This window comes from Octopus bimaculoides, chromosome 23, assembly GCF_046866305.1.
Source record: "Octopus bimaculoides isolate indiv1 chromosome 23, ASM4686630v1, whole genome shotgun sequence".
Lineage (NCBI taxonomy): Eukaryota > Metazoa > Mollusca > Cephalopoda > Octopoda > Octopodidae > Octopus > Octopus bimaculoides.
In genome coordinates, this window is record NC_142950.1 from 7,521,741 (window position 1) to 7,531,740 (window position 10,000).

Here is a 10,000-nt window from a genome sequence, read left to right on the forward strand (position 1 = left end):
AGATCGATCTAGATGCATGTATGTGTGTGTGTGTATGTATATATATAGGAAAATGTGTGAATTCCTTAGAACAATTCTTTTTACATATATATATATATAGTGTGTGTGTATAAATATGTGGATGTCAACATGCAGATGTGTGTCAGTGTGTAGATGTATCTAGATGCTTGTATGTATGTGTGTGTATACGCGCGTGTGTGTGTATATGTGTAATTGTGTACGTCGATGTGCAGACATGTGTATGTCTGTTTGCGTGTACGTTAATATGCATGTATATAATTACACACACATACGTGTATGTGTGTGTGTGTGTGTGTGTTTCCTTGTGCTTTTCTTTCGACTTCGTGAAGGATATAAAACTATATTGTCATTCATGTGTTGTTGTTCGTCGAGGATCCTTTGCTAGTTTGAGGAAGGAATATGAGAAGCAACAATTAGATTTCGGTTTGCTGGAGGGAGAGAGAGAGAGAAACGTTTGCTTTGTAATATATAATAATGTAGCTACAAGAACAGGTACTGGCTTACTGACATTTCTGACATTAACATCATAAATAAATAAGGTGAGAGAAAGAGCGACGAAAACAACGAAGTAAACAGCCAGGTCTAAGGATATAAACAAAACACTTGATATATATATATATATATATATATAGACACACACAAACAGACAGACACTCACATGTAGATGAGCATGCATATATACACCCACATACATGGTATATAAATAAACATATATGTGTATAATTTATAACTGTGTTTTTGTTGTTCTTTTTGTTTGTTCTTTTTCGTTAATAACACTAAATTAAGATAAATTACGGTACACACTGGTCATGAGTCTTAAATATATATATATATATATACATATATACATACAAACGTACACACACAAACATATATAAACATACATATACACACCTATATATACATACACACATACCTATATATACATACACACACACAGACATACATACACACATATATATATATATATATATATATATATATATATATATATATATATAAACGTACACACAAACATATATAAACATACATATACACATACCTGTATATACATATACACATACCTATATATACATCCACACACAGACATACCTATACATACATATATATAGATATATAGATACAGACACATATATATATGCATACATTCGCACACATATTTATGTACGAACACACAAACATAACTGGAGAAATGGTTGTATTGTTTACACACACACATACATACACACACGAGCACGTATATACACCAACATACAGTATGTATGTATGTATGTATATATGATTTGTATATCTAAACAGATTTGAGCCTTTTAGTGAATAACACGAGAGATTAAAACGAATTAAGATGCACTGTTGCATCTCCCATACACACATACACTAGATTAATAGATAGATAGATAGATAGATAGATAGACAGACAGACAGCTAGATAGATAGATAGATAGATAGATAGATAGACAGACAGACATAGATAGATGGATAGATAGACATATAGATAGATAGGTAGATAGATAGATAGAGATGTATGTATGTATATATGTATGCGATGAATGTATTATTATATTAAAAAGCGGTTTTTATGAAAGAAGTCGGGAGGAATGTAAGGTGGATTTTTTTAATATTCATTGAACGAGGGCGGGGTCCACACTCAAACACAAACCACCACAAAAATAAATGTCCAATGTGTATAGTGTTTTCATTTACAAAACCCAAAAAAAACTACGTAAAACTTACCAGCAGTAAAGGTTGTAACGTGTTGGACATGTTTTCCGATAGTAGTAAGTCAAATGACAAGACAGAATGTTCCGCCTGCCTTCCTTCAACAACAACAGACTGAGTACTCGACAACAAGCTCTTCGGTAATGCCTGTCAGTCTGTCTGTCTTTTTCTTCTTATCTTTTCTTCTCTCCCCAATCATTCATACATTCATTCTATCTCTATTATAATCTCTCTTTCTCTCTCTCTCTCACCAAATAAATTTTGCCTCGCTTGTTTCTCTCAAAAGCGACAACGCTTTTCACATGCCTTTTCTTTCAACCTCTGTAAGTGCTCGCTTTCTCTCTCTCTCTCTCTCTCTCTCTCTCTCTCGTTCTGATTCTTCTCCTTCTCTCTGTAATTGGTTCTCTTTCACTATTTCCAGCTTTTCCAATTTCTCTCTCTCTCTAATCTTCTGTTCGTTCTCCTCTCTTTAATCGAATCTCTCTCACCCTTTCACGCTTCTCTAGCCCTGTCCCAATCTCTCCCTTTCTCTCTGCCTTTTCTCCTCTTACACATACCTCTTACATTGACCATCCTCTGTCCTTCATTTCTTTTATCTCCGGTTCATACTTATACCTCATTTTCTTCTTTTCTCTTTCTCTCCTTCTCAGTCTTACTGTCACGCACTGTTTCACTCTCTTTTCTCTTTCACACTCTTTCTTTCTCTCTCTTTCTCTTTATTTTTCTCCCTCTCTTTTCTCTCACTGTTTTTCACTCATTTCTCTGTCACTATTTCTCTCTATCACTTTTACTCTTTCGCTTTGCCCTCTCTTTCTTTTTTGCTTTCCAATTCTATCGTTTCTCCTCCCTCTCTATCTCTTACTCCTCTTTTTCGTTTCTTTCTCTCTCCCCTTCTCTCTATCTTTCTTATTCTATCTTTTCCTTTCTCTCTCTATCCCTCACGATGCTTCTCTTTCCCTCTCTCTTACTTTCTCCCCTTTCTCTATCTCTTTTTCTAGCTTTCGCCCTGTCCGTCTTTCATCCTTTCCCTATCTCTCTCTGACTGTTTCTCTTTCTTTCCCTTTCTCTCTTTTTATCTTTTACTCCTTCTCTCTATATTTCTCTCTCTCTCTCTCCCTTTCTCCCCATCTCTTTCACATTATCCCACATTATCAATTATTTAAGCTTTCTCTTTCTCAATAACCATCACTTTTCTCTCTCACTTTCTCTTTTCCCTCCAATTTTCCTTAATCTCTAAGTTCCCCCTTTTCTCTTTTATAGGCGGTTTTTTTAATTAATCCCTCTAAATCCCATTTGTTTAAGCCGTATTTTTCACCACCTTACGATCGAAGTCTCTCTGTCTCTATCTATCTATCTATCTGTCTTTAGCTCCCATGCACAAACACATTTATGTAATTCACCAACATTAAATTGGCATTCCCAGTCCTCTTATAGCGTACTTTTAGTACGCTATAAATACGATTAATATGTTTGTGTGTATTTACACGCAAACATAGAAACACACATCCACAGACACACAGCCTTATAAGGCATTTTAGTTGGTTTGTGACCACAAGTTGGAATTGGAAATACTAATACTATAAATTTTGGCAACGTTCAGATAATGTTCAATACGCATTCTTATCTTCTTTTTCTTTTTCTTTTTTTTTTTTCTTCAAAAATTATTTTGGAATCATATGGTTTCGACAACAGAGTTCCTGGTTTTACAGAAAGGAAAAGAAAAACAAATAAAAGATTGTTTTCAAATTTCTAACCCAACCCCACCTCCACCTCTATTTCATCCCCATTTCACTCGACAAAAAAAAAACAAAAAAAAACCAACACAAATCTGGTTTTAGCTAAGGATATTTTTGGGTCAGTGGGAATTTCCATGTTTAAAAATACAGAGATTATAATTCTGAAGAAGAAAAAAAACCCAGAATTTTTCTTTTAAAAAATTTCAATGCTTATGTAATTTTCCAATTTTGATTTTCAGTCACAGACCGAAAGGAATCGTGTGTGTGTGTGTGTGTGTGTGTGTGTCTATTATAAATTTGCAAAAAGTTCATGTGTGTGTTTTTTACTTGATCACCCCCTTTTGTTTGTGACAATTACCTGTACTTTGCTGCCACCACAGTGCTGAATTTTACTATTCAACTCTTTTCTCCTGCTCCTCATTGAAAGCTTTGTCACTTCCAGCAACTCCCCCTCTTTCTCTCTCCCTCACTCTCTCTGTCTCCTGTATATGCTTTCTTTTCTCTTGTTTTTAATTCCTCTCCACATCTGTTGCTCAAATACTATCAACACCACTTTGACTTCTATTTCATTTTCTCTTTTTCTCTCGATGCTTTTAATTCCTTTTCTTATCTCACTCTTCCTTTATTCTAATGTCTTCAACTTTCCTTTTTCTCTCTCTCTCTCAGTCTCTCTTATATTATTATCATCTTTCTTCCTATCACTTGCCCCTCTCTTTCTTCCATTCATTATTCTTTTTTTCTCTCTTATCTCATATTTTACTAATTTCAGTCAGAAGACAGAGGCCATCCTGGGGCACAGCCTTGAAGAACTTTAGTTGAACAAATCAACCCCAGTACTATAATTTTTTTTAAAGCCTGGTACTTATTCTTATTTCTTTATTGCCCACAAGGGGCTAAAACATGGAGGGGACAAACAAGGACAGACAAAGGGATTAAGTCGATTACATCAACCCCAGTGCGTAACTGGTACTTAATTTATCAACCCCAAAAGGATGAAAAGCAAAGTCGACCTTGGCGGAATTTGAACTCAGAACGTTACGGCAGATGAAATACCGCTAAGCATTTCGCATGGCCTGCTAACGTTTCTGCCAGCTCGCTACCTTGCACTTATTCTATCGATCTCTTGCTGAATCGCTAAGATCCATTTGACTTACCCTCTCCTAAAAATTGCGGGCCTTGTGCCAAAATTTGAAACCATCGTTATTATTATAACTTAAGCATCAAGCTGGCAGAAGCATTAGCAAGCCAGGCTGAGGTCAAAGTTTTTTTTTTTTTTCCTCTTATCTCTCTTTGGTTATTCATGAGTCACACCCATCTGTGGGGGACAAGATTATTCAATTGGTGTAAAATGGTGTGAGTCAATGGATTTGGTAAACAGAGCTTTTGTAGAGCCCTTCCCAAAGAAGCATCCACACTAGAAATGGAGCCAAAAAAGTATTCAAATACTTAATTATAGAGAGTAATCTTAAATAAAATCATATGAATATGAAAACTCATAACCTAATTATGGTGTCATCATCATCATCATCATCATCGTTTAACGTCCGCTTTCCATGCTAGCATGGGTTGGACGATTTGACTCAGGACTGGTGAAGCAGATGGCTACACCAGGCTCCAATCTGATTTGGCAGAATTTCTACAGCTGGATGCCCTTCCTAACGCCAACCACTCTGAGAGTGTAGTGGGTGATTTTACGTGCCACCGGCACAAAGGCCAGTCGGGTGGTACTGGCAACAGCCACGCTCGAAATGGTGTATTTTACATGCCACCTGCACAGGAGCCAGTCCAGGGGCACTGGCAACGAACTCGCTCGAATGTCTTTTCACGTGCCAGGAGGGCGACGCTGGTGTACGATGTAAAAACATGTATTGTCATTATATATGTATGCATGTATGTATTTTTTTTTGTTCATTCCCGTCTGGGCTATGAAAGGTCTTTGTATTTTTGTTGGTCATAATTATTCATACCAGTACGTAATTCCTGATGAAGAATCTAATTTATATTTCATGAAGAGTTTTCAGTTTTTGTCTTTGGAATTAATTAGACTCTGAAACAATTTGTAGAATGTATATTGGATCTGTACCAACCTGGATTACGAATTAAAGAATGTCTACACCTACTATTTTTCCTCTCGTTATACTTCATTTATTGTAAAGAATAAAAAGTTTTGAATGGTACAACAATGCACTATAAAACAAAAAATGGACTATATACCTGTTGTAATTTAGTTATCTATAGTCTGGTGATATTTCGGAATACAATTCCTTCTTCAGATATTCTTAGATGGAGTCTCTGCTATAATCTGTTTTCCAACGGTTTTCCTTTTTTTTCCGGAAGCATCTCAGCAGTGGTCTCACGAAGCTCCTTCTGGAATTCCTCATGAGAATCGCGTGAGGTCGGCTATGTCTCAATCTTGTGTGTGTTGGTACATCTGTAGAGCTACTTCTAAGTTATGTGTTATACGTGCAGCTTCTCTTTTTTTTTCCTTTTTTTTGTTATAAACAATACATGAGCATGTTATTAAGAATGAACCTATTATTTTTACAAATACTGAATATATATTTTTTTAATATATATTCTTTATTTGGGCTGTACCGGTGGACTTGGATGTTGGACGTCCTTTTGAAGGATTTCGGTCCTCACCTCTTTTATATTTACATATAATTAATATACAGGCATGGTGATGCAGACAGGAAAAATAAAACTCAAAATATGAGTATATTTAGCAAAGGCAGCAGACTGACTCATGAGCTGAGAGTTGAGTCTTAATTCCCAGCTCTCGAGTCACTCTATTGCTTCTGCTAAATATCAATGTGTGTGTGTGTGTGGTTGTGTAATAATATAACTGTAATATTGGTTTCAAATTTTGTCACTAGGCCAGCGATTTTAGGGGAGGGCATAAGTCAATTACATCGACTCCAGTGTTCAACTGGTACTTATTTTCTCAACCCTGAAAGAACGAAAGATCGAGTCAGCCTAAGAGCAATTTGAATTCAGAATGTAAAGACGGATGAAATACCACTAGGCATATTGCCTGGTGTGGTTAACAGCTTCACCATCTCACCGCCTTTATATAATTCTTTACATAAAGGAGTCAAACTAAATAATGATATTTTGAAAGCATTTAATATGAACATTCCAGATTTTATGAAATATTTAATTGGAAATATTTTGGAACATATTAACTGAAGAAGGTCTTTGCATAAGGAGACGTGTTTTCTATTACATATTACACAAGATCTGAAACCTGTACAGAATGCTTTCAAAATATCATTATTTGGTTTTCAATTCATTTTTACAACTAATATAACTTGATGCAAGTGGAAACTAGCAACTCCTGACACCATTTACAAAGATTTTCTAACCAGGATTTGGAATAGTTTGTTGTGTTTGGCTAGAGCCAAAAATTCTGCTGCCACATATTGCTTCTAAGCAAAACACAAAATGTGTGTACAATATATATGCATATATATATATATATAAATATATATATATATATATATGTGTGTGTCTGTATGTATGTATGTATTTATGTAGGTATGTATGTAGGTAGGTATGTATGTATATATATATATTTCAAAACAAGAGTGAAAGAAAGCTAAACTTCCTTATCCAGTTTCAACATGCTTCTGCCTGGTGGCAAATTCAAATACACATCTATAAAAAGAGAAGGAGATAGAAACGATTATTTCCTTGCATGAAAAGTAGATACTGTAATGAAACATCTATAATTCACCCTGATATTAAAAAAAAAGCTATCAATGGGCGAGATGAACAGAATTATTTTTTTAAATAGTGTACTATAGTTTCGGGTTTAACTTCCAAATTAAATAAATTAATTTTTAAAAAAAATTAATTAAATTTAAATTTGTTAAGTATGACCTTCTTCAGCACTATCCCTCCATATTTACGAAAAATATGAATCATTTAAAAAATATTACCTTATTCATCAACAGCCATTGGAATTTCAAGGTATAAAATTATTTCAGTATATATATATATATATATATATATATGGGAAAATTTACAAAAAAAAAACAACAGATGAAGACAGGTGGTGTAAACAACAAATGGATGTATTAGTTTAACACTCAGGAATACAGAAGGTCTTTGACATTTCGAGCTACGCTCTTCAACTGAAAGGAACACGGAATGAAATAAGGAGAGAAACAAGGAGAAAAAAAATATATAAATGTAGTGGTCAGCGATCTATCATATATGTCATCATCATCATCATCATCGTTTAACGTCCGCTTTCCATGCTAGCATGGGTTGGACGATTTGACTGAGGACTGGTGAAACCGGATGGCAACACCAGGCTCCAGTCTGATTTGGCAGAGTTTCTACAGCTGGATGCCCTTCCTAACGCCAACCACTCAGAGAGTGTAGTGGGTGCTTTTACGTGTCACCCGCACGAAAACGGCCACGCTCGAAATGGTGTCTTTTATGTGCCACCCGCACAAGCCAGTCCAGGGGCACTGGCAACGATCTCGCTCGAAAATCCTACAGGAGCCAGTCAGGCGGTACTGGCAACGGCCACGCTCAAAATGGTGCATCTCATGTGCCACCCGCACAAGAACCAGTCCAGGGGCACTGGCAACGATCTTACTTGGCTTGCCGGGTCTTCTCACGCACAGCCCATTTCCAAAGGTCTCGGTCCGTAGTCATCGCCTCGGTGAGGCCCAATGTACGAAGGTCTTGCCTCACCACCTCAGCCCAGGTCTTCCTGGGCCTACCTCTTCCACGGGTTCCCTCAACTGTTAGGGTGTGGCACTTTTTCACGCAGCTATCCTCCTCCATTCTCACCACATGTCCATATATATATATATATATATGTATATGTGTATATATATGTGTGTGTGTGTGTGTGTGTGTGTGTGTGTATACATGTGTGTGTATATGTTATGCAGGTATAAGGTAGTGGTGTTTAAAGCCTCTAAGGGAAAGATATATCCAAAGGCACTCCTGGTAATTACCTCAGTAAGTATAGTCCTTGGTAAAAGGTATACGTCAGCAGGTAATTCGGTGGGTAAACCATAGTTTAATTCATGTAGACGATAAGAAAATGGAGGAAAAATAACAATAAGAAGTGTGTCTTTTAGGCTAGGAAGCCATTATTTAATTAACTAATTAGATAATGGCTTCCTAGCGCAAAAGACACTCTTCTTATTGTTATTTTTCCTCCATTTTCTTATTGTCTCTCTCTCTCTCTATATATATATATATATACATATATATATATATGAGACGTACAGTCTTGTTGATGTTGGTTGCAGTGAGCTGCTGGAGTCTATCTGCCTTTGTCATGCCTGCCCGCCAGGTGTTGCTCTCTTCCACCAGAGTCAATCCTTGGGGACTTGAGGTTGCCCTCCTCTGCTTACTTTGCTATTGGGGTCTTGATTGAGGTCAGGAGAAGTGTCAAGAACAACAACAGCCTGTAATGTTCATCTTCTGGGATCATCAACAAAGAAAGCCTTTGACAAGGTCCCCTGTCCTGCAATGTGGGCCATCCTTGTTCGGTTTGGATGTCCAGAGGACTTCATTGCCTGGTCCATTCCCTTTATGACAGCATGGTGGGTTAGGGCATGCCATAAAAATGCCCTCACAGACCTGTTTCCCATCACTGGGTGTCTTAAGTAAAGATGCATCCTGGCACCAATCTGTTTCTTTTTGTACATGACCACCATGTTCAACAAAAGCCCACTTGACTTGCCTTCCATCAACACATGCTTTCACTTGGATGGTGGACTCTTCAGTCTCACACATTTCCACACAACAATGAGGACCTCCACCATCTCAGTCTGTAGGATGCAGTATGATGATCCACAACAATGCTACACTGAGCTGGAGTGCAAATGATCTACAAAGGATGGCCAATCTTTACAACGCAGCTTATGAATGCTTTGGGATGCAGGTAAACATATTAAAGACCAAGACCCTGATCCAATAAAAGATGAAAGGAAGAATGGGAAAGGAATGGGAACTGAGATAAAAGTATACATAATATGCAAAATATTTCAATACATGAATGATACAGTCCTTTTGATACACAAAAGCCCTCTAAAAAAAAAAAAGGGCCAATCAAGGAACCTCACAAAATAAATCAATCTGACCACCAAGGGCACAAGCCCTCACCCAAATGTTGTTCCCCAATCAACAGGCATATGCCAGCCAAGAGTAGCTTCATTCATCCTAACCATCTTCGCCACAGTCACCTAACTCGCACTGGCTTATCTCCAGCAACATGTTTACAATATGAGTATGGCCTAGCAGTCCGTCTATTTATCTTTTTGTCTTTCTACCTTATGTGTCTCAAATGCCTAACTGTCTCCGTCATGTCATCTGACAAAACTCTTATTGTCTGTTACAGTATTTTCAGATTTTTTTTTTTGATGTGTCTCATCATTTAATTTAATATCAGTCTCTCATGCATGACATGACTTAAGCAGACTAATACAAATGGAATTATATATTATACATCACCTAATGACAATTGACCTCTTGCATATATATATATATATATA

At 36.7% G+C, this 10,000-nt stretch overlaps 1 protein-coding gene across 8 annotated transcripts in view; it reads right to left on the reverse strand.

The window, feature by feature from the left end:
- The window catches only part of LOC106869056 (serine/threonine-protein kinase Sgk1), a 213,220-nt gene extending 211,356 nt beyond the window's left edge, over positions 1 to 1,864 (reverse strand). For all 8 annotated transcript variants that reach the window (XM_089340071.1, XM_089340070.1, XM_089340068.1 and 5 more), the window contains exon 1: positions 1,756 to 1,864. In XM_089340071.1, coding sequence (XP_089196197.1) covers positions 1,756 to 1,785 — 30 coding nt within the window. In that variant the 5' untranslated portion in view covers positions 1,786 to 1,864. The remainder of the gene's footprint in view (positions 1 to 1,755) is intronic.
- Positions 1,865 to 10,000: the final 8,136 nt, after the last annotated feature.